The following is a 25,412-nucleotide window of genomic DNA, read 5'->3' as shown; positions in this document are numbered from 1 at the left end:
AGACAAGACTCAGGTGTCCTAAATCCCTGAAGTTATGCAAAACCGTGTATGTGCGAGCATATTTCTCCATCTCCTTTTTTTCCTATTACATTCTCACTAGATGGTCAGCTCCAGAAACAGAGAACTGCTAGAAAGTGTGGGAGGGCAACGTGCACCTGCCTATGACGAGCAGTGGATGGCGGGGCCCGCTTGCCCGCACGGCCTCCCTCTGTCTCCTGAGCTGGCCCGTCCCTGTGTTTTCCGGGAGGGTCCCTCCCTGTTATTTTCCTCCCACAATCTCAGGCTTCTACAGGCCTCTTGGCCCCCATCCAGCCACAGAGTTTAGCCTGCAGAGCCGTCTGGGCACAGGGCCCCACACCAGGCGGCGAGTGAGACGGAGGCCGGAGCGAGGCGCATGCACTCCAGAGCCAGGGGNCTTCGATCCCCTTTTTTTCTGTAGTTGGGACCCAGGGCCTTCTGCAGCCGCCCACTTTGCCTCACGGGCACGTTGTCCAACAACCGGGGGCAGAGAGTGGAGGTGCAGAATACGACGACAGCCCCACGAGACGAGCAGGTGCAGGTGTGGTCTCTGGACTCCTTGTTTCACGCCACCCTTGTCACGTCCTGTGGAAGAGAATTCGTTGCTGGATGCACCTTCAATGGGTTCTGTTTCCTTTGAAGAGCTGGTCGCTGAATGCCTTTCAAACTCAGCCCCCGGGGCTTCTCCTCCAGGAGGGGCTGTGCCATCTGAAGGCACCCCGAGCCCCTGCTTATGGCCACCACAGCACCTGTCTGTCTTCTTAGTACACTCACCTCTGGCTGGAGTTGTCGTGTTTAACATCAGTCATTCGTTCTTAGCGCGGAAGCTCCACGGAAGCAGGCACAAGTCTGGCTTGCTCCCTGCTCTATTTTTAGCACAAGAACAGGGCTTGGTACACAGCAGATATTCAACAAATGCTTGCAGAATAATCAACTAATCCCACTTAGTGGATGTGATTGTGGATTCCTGTATTTGGGTCCAAAAAGCACCCAGGTAGATCCAGAGAAGATAGAGATTCGTGGCAATTGGTACCAAAGTCCGACTGGCCTTAGTTGTCCATAATCTCAGAATGAATTGACAGGCTGGCGAATTCTCCAGAAGAGCTACTTCTATCTTATACTACAATACTACAAGTGGAAGTTTCTAGTGTCCAGTAGTTCACACTGAATCGTGACACTCAGCCATCCTCACCCTGTTTGGGGTGCTGGGAATAAAATAGTAAAAAAGCCCAGGTCCTGACGCTGGACGGGAGCAAGCAGGCAGAAGAGTGGTAGGAAAAGACCCCAAGGGAGGCAGTGGACTCTTGTGAGACAGCCGAGGCCTGTGTAGCCAGTGTGCCCAAGGCCCGTCTCCCGCCCTCGTGGCTCACCGGTTCCCCCACCCCCACCCCCACCCCTGTTGGCGCCGTGCTCCTTCCGGAGCCCAAATGGCGGAGCCTCTCCGGCTGAGGCGCAGGCAAGGACAAGGGCTAGCTGGGGTCTCCCAGGACGCGTAAGGCTTGCCGGCAAGCCGGAGGAACTTGGAGAGAAAAGGCCACCGACTCCACTGATGTCGACACTTGTAGAGCAGCGAGCACCGAGCTGAAAGCATCCATCTCTCACACTGTGTGCTGGGCCTGGGGGACGAGGAGGAGGGGGCCCCACCCGCCTCTGCACGGGCCAGTCCACACGGAGGCATGGCTCTCCGTTCCAACCGAGTGTGAGAGGCAGAGGCAGAGTGGGGCTGAGGAGAGCCGCCAGCACCGTCAGGGCACTCCCAGGTGCCCGTCACGGGACCGAAAAGCCTCGGTTTGGAGAAGAGCAGAGCCAGGGGAGAAGGTGTGGGAGAGGGACGAGCCTGATTTGCCTGTCAATTCTGTGGGGCCGGGAGCCAGAACCAGCTAGAACCAGCGCTAATGGGGGAGGCTCTAGGAGGCTGATTTGGCTGCATCTAGGGGAGACAGTTATATCAGTAAGGCCCTTCAAGACTCAGGTAGGCCGCAGGGGGAGGGGGCATCTCATCACCGGAGATGTTCAAGGGCAGGCTGGATGGCAAAGACAGAATATAAGTGTTAGATATGTACATTATCGCTGTTTATACCGACGGTCAAGTCAGGGTTAGTTTCTTGGTGGAAGGTTCGTTGGGTACCTAGATTCAGCAGAACCTACTCCTTTCCGTCAGTTCCCCTGTGTTCTCCACACGCACGGAGGTCCGAGTCAATAATGACACCGGGACGCATGCCATTCCGTGTGCAGCTAGAGCAGCGAGGCCTGATTTCCGCCACACTTCGAAAAGCAGAAAGCTGCTCCTGTCCCAGATCTGGGCAGAGCTGGCTGCTGAACAGGGCAGCTGTGTCTTCTGACGTCAAGAGAGGGAGGTCTGCTTCCGCGGGCGTAACTCCAGCAAACGCCCAGGTGGTCCCCCGCCTGCAGAAGCTTGGAGAAGAAGGGCACGATGGTGCTCCTGCCTCCTCCGCCGGCCTTCCCTGCTGCCTCTGGAGTCTCCCTGGGGGCCTCTTAGCTCTTCAAGGGGAACTTTTTGCACGAGGGACACATAGCAATCCAGGCTGCTCGTTAAGCCCTGAATTCTTTGAGACGCTCTCTGCAGATTTCTGAGCGTGCGGTCAGATGATAGCCAAGCCGCCGCAGATTCCAGGTCTGGGCTGTCAAACGCAGGTCACACAGCTTTAAAAACGTCTGCATTTTATCCTTTGAGAGTGCGGATTAACATGTCCGTCGGGGTGTTACAACGCAGCACTGTTCTGGAGAGCTAAGAATTCGGTTCGCCTCGTTAGGGGCAGCGAGAAGTGTGTGGCTTAAAAAAATGTCTTGCTCCAAAAGATGATTGCTCACTAAACAGATCCTTGACACTGCTGAAAGGGTGTTAAATGAAGCAGAATTTACCACATGGCCAGAAATTTCACCAGCTATGACCACGACAGGCGGTAGTAGGGGCAGAAATGGTCACAGCCAATGTGTGGTCATTTCCCTGTGCAGGAACTTACTGTAGCTGCCTAGATACTCGGGTCCGTCCCCCAGTGGGGCATCTGAAGACCATCAGGGCCCTTCTCTACTTCACCAGGTGGCCTGGCCGCTCAGCGACACCAGACCAGCTCTGTGGCCAATTGAGCCGGCGGGCCACGAGGCTTCCAGAGCTCCTGCCACGTGCGCAGGCCTGGGAAGCCCCAGCCTTTTGTCCTCAAGGAATCCATGGCTGTCCGTGGAGACTGGGCAGCGAATGGGAGGCAGTCCGGGGGCAGTCCAGTGCTACACGGCCATGGGTGCTGTGGGAGCCAAAGGCACCAGCGCCACCAGCCCTGGGCCTGGGCTGGAACCCCATTTGCTTTCTGAGCAGCTGTGGTGGACAGTCCCCTGCGTGAGCCTGCGTTCCACCCAGAGCACTGTCCCTACATCTCTTTTGCCTTCTCCAGACCATGGAAAGCTGCTCAGCTGCCTGCAGCGGTGGCACAAAGCTGAAGATTAAGCTCTCCAGAGGCGAGTTGCACATGGGGATGAGGGGGAGAATCAATGGGAAGATGTCTTATGTGGTCCCGGCTCCTCGGGTCCCCAGAGGATACAGCCTCAGCTGCCTGTGGCACAGACCAGCCCAATAATGCACTCTTCTCTGGCTTCTCTCTCTCTCCGGTCTCTCCTTACGGATTCCCTGCCTTCTGCTTCTTGGGATCATCTGAGACCATGTAAACTACCTGCTCTCACGTCCCTGTCCCATGGCCTGCTTTGGGAAGCCCACTAAAGCAAGGACTTGAAGTCTTACTGAGTTACAGGCTCAGCCTCCCTGGACAGATCAGAACTTCCAGAAAGAGGGGCTCTCCTTCTCCGGAAGCCCCTTCCGTTTGGCTCCGGCCCTCAGGTCAGCAGCTAGCACCCCTCCCACAGAGCAGGGTGGAGGCTGCTCAAAGACGGTTGCTAACAACAGTAGTCACCATTTATTGAGCGCTAAGGGTCAGGCACTGTGCTAGGAAGGACACTCTCTCCCCTTATCTGATCTAAGATTCACAGCCACCCTCACCCTGTTCCATCAATGAGAAAACTGAAGGCTTCGCTCTCCCAGAGCAGCTGGCTAGTGAATGACAGAGGCAGGACTCAAAGACAGTCCTATAAAATCAAGAGGTTGGTGTTCTTAACCACGGGGCCACATACAAGGGGGAATGAGAGGGACCTGGCAAGAGGCGACAGAGGAGAAAGATAGAACATTTGTCACTGTCTTGACAACATGCCTCTAACTGCCACAGTGGGAAGATGGTTGCTGGGATTGCCCTCGTTATCTGGAGCCTGGAAAGCAGTGAAAACTCGAGTACTTAAGAGTTTATATACCCCTCGGGCCACACGAGAATACAGGCCCCTCAGGAATCAGGATGGGGCATTAGCACCGTAGCCCAGAGGCAGAAGAGGGGACTGTAATGGGTAGCTCTCCTTCCTCCACCCCCATCAGGAAGACAGCTGTCCTTGGAGCAGAGGGAGGGGTGGGTGGGAGAAGGAAGGCAGGATGGAGATGGGGAGAGGCGCCAGGGAGCCGAATAAAGGGCCCTCACCCACCCTCTCGCTTCTGCCTCAGGACTCGTTCACAGAGGTCTCAGTACCTGGGTTCCTGGCTTCAAGGACGGCACGAGGTCTTTGATCATTTTGGCTTCTGAGACAGTGACCCCGCCCACCACGAAGAGGATCAGGAGAGGGTGGTCGCTGGGATGAGGCCGGCTCACCTGCAAAAGAAACCCCCCCAGGTATCAGTGGCAGAGCGCTGAGCAGCTGGGTGCCCTCTCTCTTGTCCCTCTGAGGGGACCCCAGGGCTGCCGCCCACTAGTGCAGGTGACGTAAACAACCCTTAGAGAGAGGGTGATTCGTGAGGGATCAGGTGTGTTAGCAGGCTGGGAACCCACCGACCAGAAAACTGCAGACCATGTCACCGTGTTATACCCCTTTGAGCATTTTACTGAAAGAAAAGTTAAGTCGTGGGGCCGTTAAATAGGAAGAGAAGGCTGAGGGGCAACTTATTTACTCCCTCCTCGGCTGCTCTCAGGTGTCGGCATACACACGCCTCTCGGTCGTCACAGAGCTCTGTGTATTTCCTTCGAAGAGCTTGCCACAGTCTGTGGTTATTGGATCTGTTTGTGTGTTTGTTTCCTTATTGGTTGTTTCCTCTTCTAGAAGTGGGGATCTGGTTCACCGCTGAATTCTCAGCTTACCTAGTCTGGCACATAGTAGGTGCTTAGTATGTACCTGTGGAATGGAGGGATGGTCAGAGCCTTGGGGGCTGGTGATGGAGAGGGTAAAAAGGAGCATGAGCCCAGCGCCCACCCTGGGAGCTTACAGTCTAGCAAGCCAACCTTAGCCGAGAACCTACTGCGCATGCAATGGCCCCCTAGATGTCATGGAGAATTCTCCTGAGGCCTTATGATTACACCAATAAGGCAAAGTCTTATAAACCAAAATTAGGATGACCTGCAGAATCCCCCAGGAAAGGCAAAATGACCGACACACAGACTTAGGGACTCATGGAAGGGCCCAACAGGGAGACACTTCCTGAGGACACTATGTTTTGAGCCCTTCCTGGAAGCCAGAGCAGGTCTGAGGAGGAGGGGGCAGGAGAACTGGTGTGACCCAAGTTCCAGTCGCAAATGGTCATCGGCCGGGGGTGGGGGGCAGGCTGGGGGCCCAGCCAGGACAGCACCGTCTTGGCATCACTGCAGGCGTCCGCATGGTGTCTGATGGCGCCACTGCAGGAGGCATGCTGCCAACTGCCCTCACGGCCACCTCAGCCAGAGGTGGGAGAGACAGGCTGTGGCTCCGTGAAGGGAGGGTGGAGAAAGGCGGGCGGTGTATCCACTCATCCATGCTAACTCCCAGACCATCTTCCAGCCACGCACACGGCTCCCAGACCACAGGGCGGGCAGCAGACCTGGAGGAGGCCCGTCTTCCTGCCCCCGCTCCGGCCCCTTTCTCACCTGGGTTCCCCTGGCTCCCCTGAATATACACGCTTCTCAACATCTTATTTTAAAAACACTTAGGAAGGCAATACATTTAGTGTTTCCAGTTATATAAGCTATGCTTTGGCTTCTGGAGAGAAAACTCAGAATGGAAAGAAGGGAGGAAGAGAGGGAGGGAGAGAAGGAACGAGAAGGGATGAGGGAGGGAGAGGGAGAGAGAGAGAGGGAAGGAGTGAGGGGGAAGAACAGGGAGAGGAAGAGGGCGGGGGGAGAGAGAGAGAAGTCTAATCTTTCCCTAACAGGTGGGTGGTGGTGAACATTGGGAACTCTGGTCTTTAGGGAGCCAGACTCCTCATCCCACTCTAGCTTCTTGTCCTATAGCTTCTTCTGCATCTGCTGAGTGCTTTCTTCCAAGCCACATAACTCAGGCCCAAGACACTCCTGCTTTGGTCGCACTCTTCGCCTGGATTTGCTCTCACTGAGGCCATCCTGGCCAGCACACGTAGGAGTCAAGGAACACTACTTTGTCTTCATCTAACAGGTCATATCTGTGGCATCTGTCATACTTGATGACACCCTGCTTGGCTACTCCAATAGCACTCTCTGTTGGCTGCTCTTTCTACCTTTCTGATCATTTTCTTCTCAAATTTCATGAGTCTCTTTTCTTGGTCTGCCCCTCTACATGTCCATGTAACCCAGGGCTCCATCTTGGCCCCTTGCTCTTCTCACTCAATGCAGCATCCCTGAAGGACCTCACCACTCTTCACCTTCCACAATCTTTTATAGTCTTCCCAAATTTATGTCCTTAGCACAAACACCTCTACTGAGTTCCTGTGGACATGCCCACCTGGGTGTCTCCCGGGACCCTAAACCCAACAGGTTTCACATTTGATGCATGATCTTCACCCAAGTCTATTGCCCATGTTGACTTAAAAAAATTTTTTTTAACGTTCATTTTTGAGAGAGAGAGACAGAGACAGAGTGTGAGTGGGGGAGACACTCTCTGTCACTCTATCAGCACAGAGCCCTATGCAGGGCTTGAACCCATGGACCATGAGATCATGACCTGAGCCAAAGTCGGGAGCTTAACCGACTGAACCACCCAGGCACCCTTGCCCATGTTGACTTTCTACCAGTATCACCATCTTCAGTCCCCTGAGCCAGACACCTGACAGTCACCTGACAGACCTGACTCTCTTTCATTTCCCAGATCAAGCCTGTTAATTAGAAATTTACATGCATTAACTCAACTGGGGCTACAGGGGCCAAGCTCCAGAGGCTGAGAGTCTCTGAGGCTGAAGTTCAAGCCCCTTAACTCAGCACATAAGCTCTTTCCACATGGCTTTGCTTCATGTCTCTGTTTCCGTCTTCTATGCACATTGTCTGCTGGAGGCATTCATAAGAATTTGAGCTGTGCCTAACTGCCCGGTATTTGGGTATTTTTTTAAAACATTTTGGTAAACATATGTCCCTTTATTGAACACTGGCCCTGAAAATTGCATTTATCGCAGTGTTTGGTTTGATTTATTTTCACAAACTAAACAGAGCCATCAAGAAATAGCAAGTCAGCACCCTGGAGCCCCACCTTGGCCCCCTGCCGTCATGACCTCACCAAGGGTAACTACCTGACTTCTAGCACTCAACATCGTACTTTGCTTTTTTTCTACAAACCCTGGAGACTGGCCACGTTAGTAGGAAAGACTGGGGGCCACAGGCACTGGTGGGGACCATACCAGCGGGTTTTGGCCTCTGCGGCACGGCACTACAGTTATTAAGTATTTTGACTATGACTGCATCATAGTGTTTTGTGTAGCATGTGTAGTTTCCTTTGTGTTAAAGTACCCTCTCCTCTTCTTTACCTCCTTCCCCCTTAACTCTCTTTTAAAAGCATCCTCTCCTCTGAAAAGTTCTCTCTAATTGTCTCTTGACTCCTGCTCCATGACCCGAATCTAACACGTACCTCTGCCTTGGCCTCGTCCACCTGGACCGCAGACTTGTTACACACCTGCCTGACTCCTCTCCTAAACTGTGAGCTGCTGGAGGGTGAGGGCTGATCATATTTATCTTGGGGTTTTGGTATTTGTGGCTTTGAGCACAGACCTTGCTCACGGTAAACTTTCAACAAATGTTGCATGGATACAATAAATGGATAGAGGAATGAATGAGACCCACGGGTTAACTGGAGATGCCCTTCTTAGTTCTTAGAGATCTTTTAGAAAGTCTTTCTTTGCTTCACGTGTGGCTCTTGCTGGCTGAGCAGCTAACCTGAGGCTCCTTCTTGCCCTGTAAATAGTGGTTTCTCACTTATTCCTGTAACAGAAAGACAACTGGCTCCACAACTTCAAGTGGTACAGTATGTTCCCAAAAGACATAAGCTTTCCATAAGAGAGTCTGGACTCTAAAGTACACTGGCGAGAGTCTTGGAAGGATATATTGAAAGATGAAAAGGAAACAAAGAACACTCATAACAAAGAACAATGCCCTGGGGCCAAGGAGCTGAGGGAATGTTGGTTTTGGTACAAATAAAAGGGTCCAATTAATGTGCGTTGCTGTTTGCTCTTGTGGTTGCTGTTTAGATTCGTGTTTTGATACCAGACTTTCCTTCTAGAACATGTTGAGTGGGCAGGCTATGGGGAGGCAGAGTCTTTTAAACTCTTTTCCATCAGAACAACACATTCCTTATTTGGTCCTACATGGCTGCGGCCTGTGTGTGAGTTCATGGTGCAAGGCACATGGAAGACAAAAGCTTTCCATGTTACTATTGCCATCGCAAACGCATAGATTAATAAAGCGAGTCAGTCTCACTGCTCTTTCCTTCACTCTCCAGACCTTTGCTGGCTGTGATTTTCAGGCGTGGGTTCTGGGTCAGAGAAGACAGTCTCTCTCCACCATCCATCCGTCTGTCCATCCGTCCATCCATCCATCCATCCATCCATCCATCCATCCATCCGAGCCTTTGAGATGCAGGCTGCCAAAACCTGTGCAGCTGTGGGCCCCGAGAGAGCTCTTTGACGTCCTGATTGGTTTCAAGGAGCAGGGTTTCCTCTGCTTCCCGTTTCCCTGGCACCTTCCAGGAGTTCTGGAGATCCTGCTGCTGATCTCCTCTACTCGGTTTCTCTCTGCGTGTGACCCCTTTGTCCCCAGCCCAGGCAAGGGGCAGGCCCCCATTCTACAACAAGAGCAGAGCCTTGGAGGAGGGACAAAGTGCGACTGGACCATTGGCCTTACAAGGCACAAGGCCCCGAGAACAGCTGTGCCAACTCTGAAGATGGTTTGGCAATGGATTTGTCCCAACGGAAATTAGTAAGCACACTGCCGCCTTCATCGAACACTTGGCACTGTGCTGTTTACGCAGTTATTCATCCATTCAGCAAATATTTAGTGAGAAGCTCCTATGCGGTGGGACACGGCTCTAGGGATTCAGCAGCGGACGGACCTGAGAGGAATTCCTGCTGGCGTGTGTACTTCAGTCAGGGAGAATGTCAAGGTAGATATGTAAACTGGTAAGGAAGGAAGGTGGCAAATGCCGTGAAGGAAAATAGAGCAGGGCCAGGGTGACTTTATGCAATCCTGAGAGTCTGTGAAGTAGAGGTTCCAAGTTACAGAGAGAGACAGTGAGGCTTGAAGGGGTTGAGTAACTTGTCCTAAGGCTCGCAATCAGTAAGCTGGAGGGCTGACACTGAAATCCACGTCCCTCTCACTGCAGAGTGAGACCGCTCCACGCGCTGCCATTTACAAAGCGATTCTTTAAACTGAAAGCATGTTTACTAGCGTTCATCTCGTAAGGGCATACTTTTCATTCTTTAGCAGCACCAGCCAATGACAGGGTTCCTGGTGGAACTCATTTAATCGCATTGTAGAAGGTCTCCATGCTTCCAGAGCCATTCTGTGGTGCAGCCTGCTCCCCTGTCACATTTGCTGCAGTGGATGGCTTCCTCTTTCCAGAAACTTCCCCCACTCTGTCCAGTTTCGAAGCCTCCTCAGTTTCTCTCCTTCATCCCTGGACTCTCCTTAGAGGGCTCCATGTGCTTGACCTGCTCCAATATGTCTTGTGTCCCTGACTGCTCGGGCCTCTGGCTCCTGCTGGTCCCCCAATCACCCTCGGGTGACCTGGGCTCTGCCCATGGTTCACAGCTCACCTGCACCAGCGGCCCCAGACTGCGACTGTTGGCCCAGGTTCTGCTGAGCTGCAAAGCTAAACTCTCAGATGCAGCTTATCTTACTCTCCCTTCCTGCTTCTCAGGAACATCAACACCATTCATCCAGTCTCCCCACATCAGGTAAACGACCCTAGGCAGGGTCTTCTCATTTGCTTCCATATCTAAGCAACACCCCATCCCATGGAACCCGCCAGCACTGCGTCCCTGCCCTCACACCGCCAGCCCAGCTTGAGCCCTGGGTCTCCCCTTCTTCTCACCTTCCCCCTGCAGCCTGATGCTGGTCTGGCCACCTTTCCCCCCTCACTTGCCTCCAGGGCCACCTTTGTAAAATATAAACTGCTTATATGTTCCTGAAAACCATTCAATGGCGCCTCAGTGCTTTGGTCAAATTTCAGACCTCTGGTCTTTTCTGATCTGGCTGGCTTTTGCTTAGCTCTCTTTTCATATTCTTCCACTCCCTCCATCCACCCTCAGCTCTAGCCACTGGGACCCATCCGTAATTCCTTCAATGTGCCATGGCATTGATGACTGTTCCTCACTTTTGTTGCTGTGATGGCATTCGACTCCTCTGGGAAGTTTTCTCTGACTCTCTGCCTGGCCCCTCCTTCTCTGCGCCCTCCCATCCCACCTGGCACCCCACTCCTCTCTCCGCCCCACAGTCCTCAGCTTTCTTGTCCATCTCCCTAACAAACGACAGGCTCCACAACGTGAACTCTGCCATGGCCAGTGGGGTACCTCCCTCGTTTGTCTCTATGTCTTCCTTGCCCGCAACAGTGGGGAGCACACAAAAGAGGCTCTCAACAATTGCTCACAGGCAGACAAAAATTGTAGGCTGCCCAAACCCAGTTTTTGTTGTTGCTTGATTATCCCTACCATGAGAGAATCCATCTCACAAGACCTTATGGATCCTATTTAGCTAGTGTTAGACAAAAATCAAGCATAGTATGAGGTATAGTTAAGAAGAAGAAAACATAAACAACGGTTATAGTGTTGCAAACAGGAATTCTAGGACGTGTGGTGATTTAATCAACAAACGCCAAATGCTGACGTGGTTTCTTCTTGTCAGAAATGTCGTTAAGTATCATGGACCTAAGTCAACAGTTCATCTCTCCGTCTTATTTTCCTGTGTAAACAATGGAGAGCTGGGCTAGATGACCCACATGCATGCCCAGCTCTCATAGTTCAAGGATCAGATATCATATCTCATCTGAGGCTCACCGTTTTTGTCCTTCATCCCCATGGGATCCTTCGCCCCTGCTGTGGATACCTCCACAGGTATCTCTCTAACACATACGTGGCTGGCTTCCTTTATCCTCACAGTGCTGGGGTGGGCTCCCGGCCAGCCACGTAGCGACAGTGTGATCCTGCCCCTCAGATTGGTTCAGGAATGGGCCACTGAACAAGGCTGGGCCAATTCGAGACGCTCCCTTGGGAACCAAGACTTGCCCTGAGATAGGGGAGGCTCAGCCAAAGCAGAGCTCTTAAGCAGAACCAAAAGCTATGGCACAGCTACCCATTCATTCAACTACCACTGAGCACCTACAATATGCTGGCCACCGTCCTTCACGTCTTCTCAGGCCAGAGCGAGTCTCAAACAACTGTCTGGTTTCCTGATGGCTTTCCAGATGTCAGTCCCAGTCCTTCCTGAGGCCCCACCGCATAGCAACTGACTTCCCTGACACACTCCTTAGTCTTCACAATAAATGATCCACAGTAAATGATTCAGTTGAGCATCTTCACTGCAACTGGAAGAGTTTCAGTTCTGATCCCCTCCCCACTACCAGCTTTTCCAGGCTTGAGCAGTTTTTCCTACGGACCCAACACAACGGAGCTCTCCTGTCAATTCAGAGAAGGGCCCAGAGGCAAGCTCTGGGTCTTCTTCGAGTCTTTTTCACAAATCTTTTATTGTTTTCCAATGAAGCATGACCACGTAGGACATGGAACAACAACAACAACAGCAGCAACAAAATCCTTCTTAAAAAACACAGGAAAGGAGGTAAAAGGACCTCATGCAATTTCATTAGATAAAACCCACCCTCCTCATTCCAATTCTGACACAGAAAACATCTTGACAAATCATGTCCTTTAGTCAAAACAAGTTGGGGGCCAAACACATGGAGTAGATATAAAATATATTATTTTCAGGAGACTGAAATCCAAACCACAAATTCCAGAAATGCATTTTAAAAGTGCTGCCTATTAGACATGCTAGTTTTAAATTAAATTAACGTCGATGCGAGAGGGGTAAGGCATGTTTCGATTTATTTATTAGATCACTATCAAGCTTTCCTGTAAGGAGATCAAGGTACTCAATGCACAAGCCGCTTGGAGAAATGCTTGATTGTTTGAAGAATGTCAGGTTCTGCCGGAGCTGTTTCTCCCCATTTTGATAGCCCCCTCCCCCACAGGCATTGCCTTTTGAAGCCCACGACTTTATGTGGCTAACCACAAGTCTACCCTCTGGTGGAGGAGTGCCTTTGGCTGACTTGAAACGCTTTCTCAGAACTGCCTGAAGAATGATCTTGTGGGCATACTCCCTCTTCTCCCCAGGGCCTGACACAGCGGAGAGGGAAGAGGGTGAGGAAAGTCATGCAGTGTCTAATCACTTAGGAAGGTTTTGCTTTGTTGTTTGTTGGGTTGGTTGGTTTTGAAATGATATTGTTCAAAAAAAGTTATGGCAGACAGGCAGGTCTTCCATTATCAAAGCCTTTCTGGAAGCACTTTTCCTGAAACCAGGTCAGGAGCAGGGGTGAATTTTCTGTCCTCTGGACTGGGGGGAACACTATTAGACTTCGCCCAACACTACCCTGTCAGGCTGGATGGTATATGCAGGCTGAATGCAGACTGTGTTTTCCAAAAGTGGTCACAACCATCTTTTCAAGAGGAAGAGAGGAAGTCCCTTCTCCTTGAACCCAGGTTGGTTTGTGCAAGTGCCTCAACAGAGTATTATGGAGGGGATGCGGTGTGACTTCTGAGGCTTCTATCTGGCTCTTTCAGGACGCTTGCCCTCGGAATGCAGCCACCATGTTGTGAGGAAGCTCAGATGGAGAGGATCTGCGTCCCTTGGCTCACAGGCCAGGCTGAACTACCAGCTGATGGTCTACATCAACTTGCTGACAGCGTGAGGAGGCCATCTTAAAGGTGATCCTTCTCTGTTGAGCTCTGCCCAGAGTGCAGACTCATGAACAAAATCAATGACCCGCAGTATGTTAAGTCAATGTTTTGGGATGGCTTCTAGTGCAGCAATAGATAACCAGAGCAGGTGGGGATGGGAGACTTTTCTGGACAGTCTTCATGGAGGAAAGCACACGAAAGTGATGTGGGAACGTCATGGGAAAAAGCTGCAGTAGGTTACAGATGAGACGCTGACTTTAGTAAGGGTAAAACCCGGCAGCCTTGAGTCCCCTCTCACACAGTTTTTGTTTCATGCTGAGAATCCTAGACACACAGCTAGTATCTTCTCTCTCTGCGGGACTTTAAGCAGAGGAGAAGACACTCTCTCCTCATGGTTTCCCTCCATCTCAAAGACATAGCTCCTTGTGGAATTGCAGTTATTCTTCAAAGCCCTTCTGGCTGTTTTTGTTTACATTTCTTCCACTTATTTTTATTGGAGTCCTGAATGTAGAAGCCAGAGGTAATTTTCCTTTTCAAGTTCCGTGGTGTGGTAGGAAGCCATTGAAGCCCATGTAGAAACAGAACAAATGACTCTCTCTTGGGGTTCAGGGGTGGGGAGGGCTTTGTGACCAGCCCACTGAGACCCTTCCCACCCCCTGCAAACAAATGACATCGCCTGGCAACTGAGAGCAGAGGCCTGGCAGCTGGGGGAATGGATTCTGACAGCTGCTGGGAAATCACAAATTCCCCCTTTTTCTGAAATTCATTACTTGGAAACCTCCTTTTGAGGGCAGTCTCAAGGAGCCAGAGCATTTCTTCATGAGCCCTAACTCCAGGGATCTGAATAGAGGGAAACAGAGCATCCCAGGAGACCTCCACACACCTTCCTAGGCCAAATCCTTAAGACAGTGAAGGTTCTGATCCCAGGGAAGAGCTGCAAAAACACACTCTGCAGAGTTTAACAGGGTAATTTAAAAATGTGATGTGTCATGCTTCATGAAACAGTAATGGAAAACCAAGTGGCTGCTCTCCCACAAGGGAGGCTCTCTATTGGCCTGATAGTTGCAAAGTCCATTAGGATATTAAAGGCACTGTGCCTTCCCAAGCAATTCAATTTGTGGTTTCCCCCCATGTTCCCCAAACGTATTTGGTCACAGGATCCTTTTGCTAAGAAACAGTGTTTCTATGGAATGTCGCTGGACAAGACCGAGTCAGAGGCCTCCTCTCGCCTGCACCGTGTCTCTTGGCAGACTGGAAACACATGTGGTGGGCAGAGCGTGGACAGGCTGGAGTGGACACTATACCCTTGCCCAACCATGAACCATGAATGCCGCAACCTGTGGGGCCACCCTCAGACCCCACTGACTAGCGCCTGAAAGTCCACATGTGCTATTTTAGTCTTTCTCAGGGCTAAGTCCAAGCTTGTGAATGAAGGAAGAGGGTGCTCAACTGGAGGAGGTTTCTGAGACCATGTCTAGCCTGGAAGTCTCTACACAGACTGGCCATCACGAAGAGCCACTGTGTTGCTTACATTCAACACAGGAGCCCCCAAACATTTTCAAGAAGTGGATCTGTAATGGATTATTTAAAAAAAAAAATAAAGAAGGGGAAATTTACCAGCCCCACCGGTGCAGCAGACAGAGCCGATAACGGGGGGCAGCAGGAAGGAGACCCGGTGGCCCCTCCAGCCGGTTTACTGCTTTGTCTAGAGTCTGATTGTCTGGCTTCTGTCCTCTGGCTTTCAGAGTAGACCGGTTTTCCTGGCATATGCATTTACTGAACTCTGAAAAGGCCAGATCTTCTATGTAGATTAATTCGTGATTTCAAAGACGCTTTGAAGTAGGCAAAACATTTTGTTATTTCCAAGAGTTATTACAACTGAAATCCTGGTGTCGACAGGGAGGCCAGCTCTGTAATCTTGTTTAGATCCTTTTAAATTTAGAAACTTTATAGTAGGTTAAAAATAGGTCTCATTTGTGTACTTTGCCTCCTTTTATCCCCATGGCAAAGGCTGTTCCGTCATTTTTGACCTACCCCGGTATAAGCCAGAGAAAGTCTAGCACTTGCCACCTGGGAGTCTGCTGGACTAAGACAAAAGTCATTTTCAAATGGCTTTTGGGGTGATGCTAGTCATATGACTGAGCAGAGTTCTTCATTCTCCTATGTCAGTTCTGGAATTAAGAGCAACAGACCACCGGTAAGAGCCGTGACTAGTATATGGATCTGGTGGAACTGTGCGCCAGGAGGAGAAAAGTTTTCATCACTGCTATCCTGGAGGGCTGGTGCCCTTAAAATGGATTGGAAAAGACCACGGTGCTTAGGTCAAAAGTAGCTGGACGAGGCTGGCAGGTCGGGCTGTTTATAACCCAAGTTAAATAAAGATTGTACCTGATTTCGGAAGAGCCAAAATACTGGCTGTTATCTTATATGGTCCTCACCAGGATGAGCATGGTGTCCGTGCTTTCACACCCAGTGAAGGGAGCATAACGGTCAGGATTACCTCTTCATGGTTACTTTACCTTCATAAACATGCTAAATCCAGTCTTAAGGAGATCAGTGAGGCCTGAAGACATGTGTTCGATATCCGCCGGATCTGGCTTCTCAGGATTAAATATTTCCTCCACGACCTGCCTCAACAATGGCTTATAGGATGCCTGGAAAGACAAAAATATTGTGCTGTAAGTGAAAGGGTTTGTTTGGTCTGTCTGGAGTGAAGATAACTTTATCTGCACCAGACGAAACACAACAAGTTGACTCTGACGCTGAGCAATGGCTGGGATTTTGTGCATACGGAAAGACAATTATAACAACATTGTTCTGTTTTGTTTTTTGGTAATTTTTACTCCACTGCTCTAGCACTGTGTTTTTGTCCTTACCCCTTCCTACAAGCAAATATCTCTTACCAGAGCTGTAATCCTAGTATGACGAGTTTTTCAATCTGGGTTTAAGGTGACAATGTATGTACAAAGAATACCAGAAAGCGAAGTATTGTCATTTGACACAGACATGAAGATGGTCTCCAGGTTTCCTCAACATCCTCAGAACAACGCTCCCCTCTGCTAGGAACTGGAATGTTTTTTCACGATGTATTGTCATGAGCACAATCCCTTCTTCCTTTATGGAGCTCATCTCCAAGTAGGGCTTGGCCAGAAAATGAAGCCAGGATGCCAAACAGGAATCTGACCAAGGTCAGGGCTTAGACAAAGCAGGCCACACGGGACGATAAGAATTTCGGTAGAACTAAGCTGATGTTGACTTGCTACAGCTCTTACATTTTGATAAAATGTGCACGTTTAGATAAACCTTGAAGGCCTCTAACCAGTGCACTTTTTTTTTTTCTTTTATATGTTTGTTTATTTTTGAGAGAGAGAGAGACAGAGCGTGAGAGAGGAAGGGATAGAGAAAGATGGAGACACAGAATCTGAAGCAGGCTCCAGGCTCTGAGCTGTCAGCACAGAGCCGGATGTGGGGCTCAAACCCATGGACCCACGTACCACAAGATCATGACCTGAACTGAAGGTCTGACGCTTAACTGACTGAGCCACCCAGGCAGCCCTGTCCAGTGCACTTTCTGAGCACCTCCCCCCCCACGCCCCGCCCCAACCCCCCCCATCCCTTGCCTTGTTCTCCTTACAACCTCGCTATTCTTCCTCCTCTGTTCTTCCCATCGGCTGACCACCTTCCTCCCTTCTGATGCTATTTCTGCTGCTCTAGTCCCACAGGGCACTGGAGTCTGGAGCATGAATGCCGAAAGAAGGAAAAGTCTCCTCCGCACACCCTCTGATGATGATCACAGCCTCAGAAAAGCCAGGTTCTGACAGAGCCCTGCATAGATGTTTTGAACTCCTTGTCAAAAGGAGTTCTGCACTGGCCGAATCCGTGACCTGACGCTGGCAAGTGCTGAGGCTATTTGGTGAACTGACTTCATTTCTGTCTTCGTCTTNNNTCCCTTTATTCCAATTTTCTTACTTAAAATCTTTTAGAAATAGGGGCACCTGGGTGGCTTAGTCGGTTAAGCTCCCGACTCTCGGTTTCAGCTGGGGTTATGATCTCAGGGTTTCCCGAGTTGGAGCCCTGCATCAGACTCTGTGCTGATAGTGCAGAGGCTGCTTGGGATTCTCTCTCTGCCTCTCTCTGTCTCTCTGCCCCTCTCCCACTCACACTGTCTCTGTCTCTCTCAAAACAAATAAATACATTTAAAAAAATGTTTTAGAAATAAAGCAGGGTATAAACCCTCAAAATAATAAACAATTATTTAGGGGTGCCTGGCACCAGACTGGTTCAGTCAGTGGAGTGTACAGCTCTTGATCTTGCGGTTGTAGGTTCAAGCCCCATGTTGGGAGTAGACATTACTTAAAAATCAAATCTTAAAAAAACAAACAATTATTTAGCTGGAACATAACAGGTGCTTTTATCAGGGATAGAACAGAAGGAGAAATAGCAACTATTCAGTCCAATTGCCTACTCATCTACTCATTTACTCATGAAAGGTAAAGCACTGAGCAGGAATTAACAAAAACAACGGACATTTAAAAACACAAAAGCAAAAATAATGAGTCTATTTTCCCCATGATAAAGCTATACCAAGGTCTATTTTTAAAATTTATCATTCAGGCCAAAAAGGAGAGGTATGAAAATACCCACTTTTGATGAGGCCGTGGGGAAACAGACACTCACATATTGCTGGTGGGAGGGTAAATTTTGTTGCGATCAACGTGGAGAGCAATTTGGCAGTACCGATCACAACTACAAGTGCATTTGACCTGGCAATTCCACTTCTAGGAATTTATCCTGTAAATATGTTACCACATGCGAATGAGACCCATACCAGGCCGTGCATTGTCTGTCATAGAGAAGACTGGAAACAACTCAAGTGCCCGTCAGTACGAGCTGTTTAATAAATGGGGTAACTCCACTGGAAGAAATGCCACTAAAGCAAAGAGGGATGCTCTTGTGTGGATCTGGCAAAAAGCACAGGGCAGAATAGTGTGGGTGGGAAAAGCAAGGTGAGGAACAGAGTGTGTGCTGGGCTGGCGTTTGTATAAAACGTGTCACAGGGGATTTGGAAGCTTGGATCTGCTGAAATACGCAGAAGACAAATTGCTATGTGATTTACAGACTGCCATGAGCCGTGATCGTGGAGTAGAGGGCAGGAGAAGAAGCAAAGGCAGCGTGGGGGGCTGGGGAACACGTTTCAAGATACCGCTTTTTCAAAAAACACAGTTAAAACACCACTACGGGGGCGCCTGGGTGGTGCAGTCGCTTAAGCATCCGACTTCGGCTCAGGTCATGATCTCAAGGTTGGTGAGCTTGAGTCCTCCTTTGGCAACTGCACTCTTGCTCTCTTTCTCTGCCCCCTTGTTCACTCGTGCTCTCTCTACAAACCTACAAAATTAACATTATTTATGCACGGAAGAGACTGAAGTGAAGCACACTGAAACATTACTTAGGGTTATCTCTAGGTTTGGGGAGTAAGGGGCATTCTTTTTCTCTTTTTCTAAATTTTCTAAAGTTCACAGGTATACTTCTAGAATCATAGGATAATCCAATCAATATTTTCAATGTTAAAAAAAACCCAGGGTGTGGAATGAATGGCCTCTGAACTTTGCAAATCATCCTCTCTGAGTAAACTGTCTTGAGAGCCCTTTTATCATCTCAGCCTTTCAGGACATTTAGTCTCAACTTAATTTTAATCTCTGTAAACTGCTCCCCAAAGAGAAGTCCTTTGTCCAATATTCTGCTACCTTTTCCGGCAGTATCATCAAATATTCATCACCTTCTTTCTTAGTAATAGCGTCTAATTTGTAGCTTGGCACATCATCCACTGGCTAAAACACTGTATTCTCCAGCCTTCCTTACAGCTGGGCACAGCCACGTAACTAAGTTCTGGACGAGATATAAGCAGAAGGTACTGGGACTTGCAAAGCTCTCCTTTTTTAAAAGGGAAGGGTATGCTCTTTCCCTTTCTCTGTTCTGCTGCTTGGAACACGGAAGTGATGTTTGGAGCTCCGGAGCCACAGTGGAAAACAGGGCCATTCCTTAGAGATGCTGGAGCAGAGAGCCGGAAGAAACCTTGGCTGGTGATGGCTGGTGGGGCCACAACACGAACAGACTAAACTGACCTACTTTACTTGACAATACAAAACGTCCTATGTTTAAGCCATTATTTTTCAGATCTGTTTTTTTTGCAATGAAATGAAATTCTAACTGATACGAAGTACAAAGGCAATATAAAGAAATAAAGGGCCACGCCTTCCCTCCAGGAGCTTACATTTATTTATTTTATTAGCCTATTTACACTTATATAGGATAGCTTGAAGCAGAATCCCAGAGAAATAACACTTAGGCTGTCACGATTAAGAGAAGAGAGATTATGCCCCCCAGCCGACAAAAAACCCGCAAAAGGTTGTTGCCCTCTAAAGGATGCACTTCCTGCAGGGAGAAAGAGTAGTGATAGTGGAAGGAGCTCAGACTCAGGAAAAAGTCTGTAATCCAGCTAAAATGCGGACTTGGTACCTCCTCTGTGCAAGGAGCAGAGGGCCAGGTGTGACGGGATGGCTCTCTCCAGCGCAGTCTGGGGAAACAGGGGAGAGAAGGAAGGGTAGAGGGCCTGAGGCTCTGTCTTCTCCCCTGTTCCACTTTCAGCTAAGCTCTGGGGAATGAAGTGCCCGGGAGAAGATACCCAAGAAGCTGGGGTTCCCCTTGGGGGTGAGCAGAGGTTTGGAAGGGCTATTCCCCTAATAGCTTCATTCTTGGGATTTTGTGATCATTGTGTGTTATTGGGAAAGGTTGTAAATCCTTTTTATTTTATTTTTTCCCTAAAGTATGTAGGTGACATTTATTTAGAGTGGGAAGAGAAGTTACAACCTCAATACAGAAAGTAACAGACAGCAAACATCCCACACGATCTAGCAAAATAACGTAGATGCTTTCATTAACTGTCTGATGTATCTCATTGCTTAGATTTCTTGACTGCTTTCTCTCTGATTATCTTTTCATTTGAAAGCAATTTTGAAAAATCATTTTCTATCGAGATGCGAGAGGGATTAAGCTATTGTCTCTCAACTCCAAACCCTGTCTTCTGTACTTAGTTCTGTCATGCTGGTCTGTGACTCGGCCGACCATGTTTGTGCTTTGCCATGTAGACCTGCTGGACTTCACCAACAGGGGGCACTAAAGGGTACTGGGGGCAGGAAGAGCAAGCACGTACTCTTCTCTGTTTATTCGCTGTTCCCACCAGCATCACCCCTTGATGGTTCCTCACTACTGGATGCTGTCCCTTCTCTTGCCTTTTAAGTCATAGGATCCAATAAATTACCTTTCTTGTTTCAGCCAGTTTGAGTATTTTTCTTTTCTTTTCTATTTTCACTTGTAACAAGAAGCACACTAACCCATATGCTTTATTAAAGAGATGTTAATAAGGCTTTCCCACTTAGATATATAGAAGACCTCTAATTCCTTACTAAACTACTAAGCACAGAACAAAATAACATTTTCCATTAAAATTTTTTTAAAGTGTTGACTCATTTTTGAGAAAGAGAGAGAGAGAGAGTGAGCACGCACAAGTGAGTGGGGGAGGGGCACAGAGAGAGGGAGACACAGAATCCAAAGCAGGCTCCAGGCTCTGAGCTGTCAGCATAGAGACTAACACGGGGCTGAAGCTCACAAACTGTGAGATCATGACCCCAGCCGAGGTCAAATGCTTAACCAACTGAGCCATCCAGGAGCCCTAACATTGTCCATTTAAAGAGAACAATTTGGGAAAGACTTTCTCAGGCATAGCACAGTACTGGCCTCATGACTTCTTAGCAAGCACATTTCTTAGTTTTTCCAATTAGGGTTTTAATGATGAGAGCCTTTGGCTCCTTCCTCTCAGCCACTTAGGTTGGATTGCTTTGTGTCTCAAATCATATCGTTGAAATCTGATTGGAATGCACTGTTTCAGCAATGCTTCTTCGATCAGAGACCTCTAACTGTCATGGAATTTTCTATTTAGGCAGAAGCCACCCACTTCTCAGCAAAGGACCACGCAGAAGGTGGTGATAGGGGAAACAGATGTGTTCCCCGAGTGCTCTGCTCAAAGTTTTCCTCACATGCTAGAGAGGGCTGGAGGGGAGATGAGTTGTGTGGTTTGCCTCAACATTAAGAGAGTTGGGCATAGTAATTTAACTCTCCCAATCAAACATTCTCTGTCAGTTCATCTTTGGCCGGTAGGAAGGAGAGGAATTAAAAACACAGGTAAATTCGTTCTTTCCTTTTCTTGCTGGTCATTTATTTCTTGCTTATGTCACATCTGGTGTGTGTTGGCAGTAGGGAGGTCTCTGCCCCCCACAACCATACAGGTGCCCACCAGGCTCCTTCTATTGAATGGCTCCACCATTCTCGAGGGCACTGGAATCCCACACTGATGCCTCTGCATCTCATCAGCAGATGATGGAAGAGAGCAACCAGGGAGATTTTATGGGCCTAGCCTGAGAGTGTTCTATATCACTTCTACCCATTGTTTATTGGCCAGAGTTAGTTGCAAACCTACATTTACCCAGAAGGGAATCTGGAAAATTCCCTAACTGTGCCCAGGAGGAAAAGGAAATGGAGTTTGGGGAACATAGAGCATTGTCTCTGCCACAGACACACTGTAAAGTCTGTATTGAAACATTAATATAATTATTTCCTTAACTGGCAAGTTGTATGTTATAGGCAAAGGATTATTAAACCCTTTTCCCTTCTTCTGCATAAGAATTTGACCTTTGGTTGACTTTCTAGCTCTGTTTCCCTGGAAACCTGATAAGAGAAGAATGTCAAACTGTAGCCAGGCAAGATGGCTTATGATAAAATTGACCCCTGCTTCGTAAATTGCATTAGACTGGAGAAAGCTCTAAATATTGGATAGGACGCCAGAGCTTTGGGCTTCTCTGAGTACGATGACTCTTGTGTAACTGGGCATGTCCCTTGGAGGAAGGCTGGAGGCTGTCCGTGGAACTGTTCCAGAGAAACTGGCTCCTATGGGATATGAAGTTTTCAAGCCAGGAGACTTCAGCCTCCACCCCTCCCCCTACATGAGTCTAGTTCCCTCACTTCTGAGCTGTTAACTTGGGAGCAAGCGGAGTAGCTCCAGGGGGAAACGCAGGGACCGCTTCATGAAAGGTCACAAGGACCACTCCAGGGAAGAAAAAAATGCCTGCTGCTCCCTGAGGGCTAGCTGTGCACCTGTCCTAGGCAGACTGGGGCCAGGAGGGGGCCTTGACCACATGGCCGGTGAATCCATTAGGCACAGAAGACACAGTGCCTAGAGCCCACCAGACTTGCAGGAACCCATGGAAATGTATTAAAATCAGAAGCACAAAAAATGAACTTTTAGGTCAAAGATAATGTTTTGATATATAATATTGTCTCTATACCAGTTCAATTGTACAGTGCAATTAAAAATATATTTTTTTAGTTTATTATTTCTTTTGAGAGAGAGTGTGTGAGCAGGGGAGGGGCAGAGAGAGAGGAAGAGAGAGAGGAAGAGAGAGAATCCCACATAGACTTCATGCTGTCAGCATGCAGCCCGACGTGGGGCTTAATCCCACAAATGGTGAGATCATGACCTGAGCCGAAATCAAGATTAGGATGCTTAACCGACTAAGCTACCCAGGTGCCCCGTACAATACAAATTTTAATATTTTTTATTTTTATAGAGGAAGGGGTCCATAAAGGCAAAAGGGACTAGGGCCATGAACATCATGGCCCTAATGAAATCTCTGATTAGTATTATCCATGAAAAAGTCGAAATTTCAAAAAAACTGGTCTTATACCAGAAACCCTCTCTTTAAATGGCCAGTATTTCTTCCAGAACAAGCTGGCCTTTCAAAAATATCATATTTAATCAAAATATGAAAAAAATATTTGTGTCTCTGTCTGTGGTTACTCTTTTAGGGTAGATATAATGTGTGAGAAGTTCTAGAAGACTGCTTTATTGACTTGACTCTAGTTCTTGAATGAAAGAGTTGAGTACAGCAGCACTCGCTGACATTATACCTAAGTCAGAGACCATTTTGAGAAATTAGTCTGACTCTAACATCTTCTTGAATTTCGTGCACCGTAAAGAGGGTCCAAGATAATTAGCATGCAAGAAAGCCGGAGCTGTTGCTACAACCACATCCCCATCCATCAGTGCTGCTGCCCTTGGCTTTGCTGGTCGGTGCTGGTGCAGCCATGGACCCTCTCAGTCCTGTTACTGGTGATGCCTCTCCCTTTGACGCAAAACTGATTCTAAACAGACAACTTCTCAGGAAAACTAGAATTGTAGAGAGACTATTCATTTTGTTTCAACCCATGACTGTACAGAAACACATCTGTTTAAAACTGCTGATGGCTTTGTCTGTTCCATGGCTCACTTATTTTTATATTTTGCTACACTACGATGGATTTTTTCTCCTTTCATCTTCTTAAAAGGAAATGGTTTGCTCTGCAGATTAAAAAGTGGCTCATTTGCCTCTCTGTTCATCCATCCATCTATCCACCCATCCATCCATCCATCCATCCATCCATCCATCCATCCATCTATCCATCCATCCATCCATCCCTCCCACAAACCCAAAAGCAGATTACTTTATAAAATTTTGAGTGTAGTCCTTTTAATATGAAAACAACCTAAGCCCAAAGCTCTTAACTAATCTGCTTGAGTTCACACAGGCTGTTAGAAGTAGACTACAGGGCAGAGCCAAGCTTCCTGGCCCCCAGCGCAGTCCCATCTTGTGTTGATTCTTTCAAGAAGGACACTAGCCGGTCTGGAGTTCGGTAGATAGAATCAGGAGGAAGAAGAGAGCTTGGCACTTGGAAAGAACTCTGGCCGCCAGGGCTGGGGATTGTTGACAAAGAGGCTGGTCCTACAGACTGTTCAGAGAGCCGCGTTTCACCGGGCACCAGATGAATCAAGCCTCCTCGGGCACTGCTGGTTCTCAGGGCTCCTGTTCACCACGCCAGAGGCATAGGAGACAGGGCACATCTGTGGAAAGTTTTCCCCCGCGCAGCCCAGCACAGCACTTTGAGACTTCTGCCAAAGCAAGTCATGCGAGAGTCATACGGTGTTTTGTCTGAAAGGGTACAGACACTCTTCACCCTGAGACGTCGGCCTAATAGCCTCCTGATGCTGCAGCTGAGCAAAAGCAGCACATCAAACACTGTGGCATTTAGGGAGGAGGTGAAGCCTCCCACTGAACCGAACCGTTTGCAGTAAGAAACAAAAGCAGAGACTTGCTGCACAAGCAAAACTGGGGGCTTCGGTTTCCACTCAACAGAGTCTAGGAACAAACACAGACTTCCTCCAACAAACGGGGCGTCAGCAACAGACTCTGACCATACACAACAGCTAATGGTGTAGTGAGCTTGACAATGACTCCCTTTCTATGTGGCCTTTCTCCTAGCAAAGGGGAAGGTGAAATGCTACACAAGAGGGCAAGGAAAAGGCCTATTTTGTCCCTCGCTACGAGGGTTACAGCAAATACATACATAGTGCTATGTCAGCTCCTGTCCTTGGAGCTTTCCATGTACCAACTCACCTAATCATGACAGCATCTTGATGAAGGAGGTAATATTATTAGCTCCTTTGTACAGAGGAGGAGCTAGGCACAGGGAGGTGAAGTAACCTGCCTAAAATCACAGTTAAGGGCGCCTGAGTGGCTCAGTTAGTTGGACGTCCAACCTCGGCTCAGGTCATGATCTCACAGCTCATTGGGTCGAGCCCTGTGTTAGGCTCTGTGCTGACAGCTCAGAACCTGGAACCTGCTTCGGCTTCTGTCTCCTTCCCTCTCGGCCCCTCCCTCCCCCCACTCTTTCTCTCTCAAATATAAACATTAAAATGATATGAAATAAAATAAAATGAAACTATACAGTTAATAGGACTATGGACCTAGGAACCCAATGCTGTTATGCTGGGCTTTGAACCCAAATGCTGCTGTTAATCTCCATCTCACTAAGAATTAAGAGTATAAGAAATATCCTTGTGGATGGATCCATCTGGTCTCACAGTCCAGAGGCCTTCCATCCATCCATCCATCCATCCATCCATCCATCNCCGCCACCCCCCACCCCCGCCCCCCCCAGGTGGCAGGTATTGAGCTGGGCTCAGCAGATACCATGGTGAACAAACATGGGTGCTGTCTCCAGCTTTGGTGATATGTTCTGCAAGTCAAGAGCTTCAATGGCAGCCTCA

General features: G+C 48.8%; 1 protein-coding gene across 1 annotated transcript in view; it reads right to left on the bottom strand.

The window, feature by feature from the left end:
* Positions 1 to 25,412, bottom strand: part of SCFD2 (sec1 family domain containing 2) — a 394,702-nt gene that overhangs the window by 5,587 nt on the left and 363,703 nt on the right. Inside the window, exons 7-8 of the mRNA XM_077757780.1 lie at positions 15,736 to 15,870; positions 4,599 to 4,718 (exon numbers count right to left, since the gene is read on the bottom strand). Coding sequence (XP_077613906.1) covers positions 4,599 to 4,718; positions 15,736 to 15,870 — 255 coding nt within the window. The remainder of the gene's footprint in view (positions 1 to 4,598; positions 4,719 to 15,735; positions 15,871 to 25,412) is intronic.

This window comes from Crocuta crocuta, unplaced genomic scaffold (genome assembly GCF_008692635.1).
Source record: "Crocuta crocuta isolate KB4526 unplaced genomic scaffold, BGI_CrCroc_1.0 scaffold282, whole genome shotgun sequence".
Lineage (NCBI taxonomy): Eukaryota > Metazoa > Chordata > Mammalia > Carnivora > Hyaenidae > Crocuta > Crocuta crocuta.
Note: the sequence above shows the minus strand (reverse complement) of the source record. Positions and strands in the feature narration are given on the sequence as shown.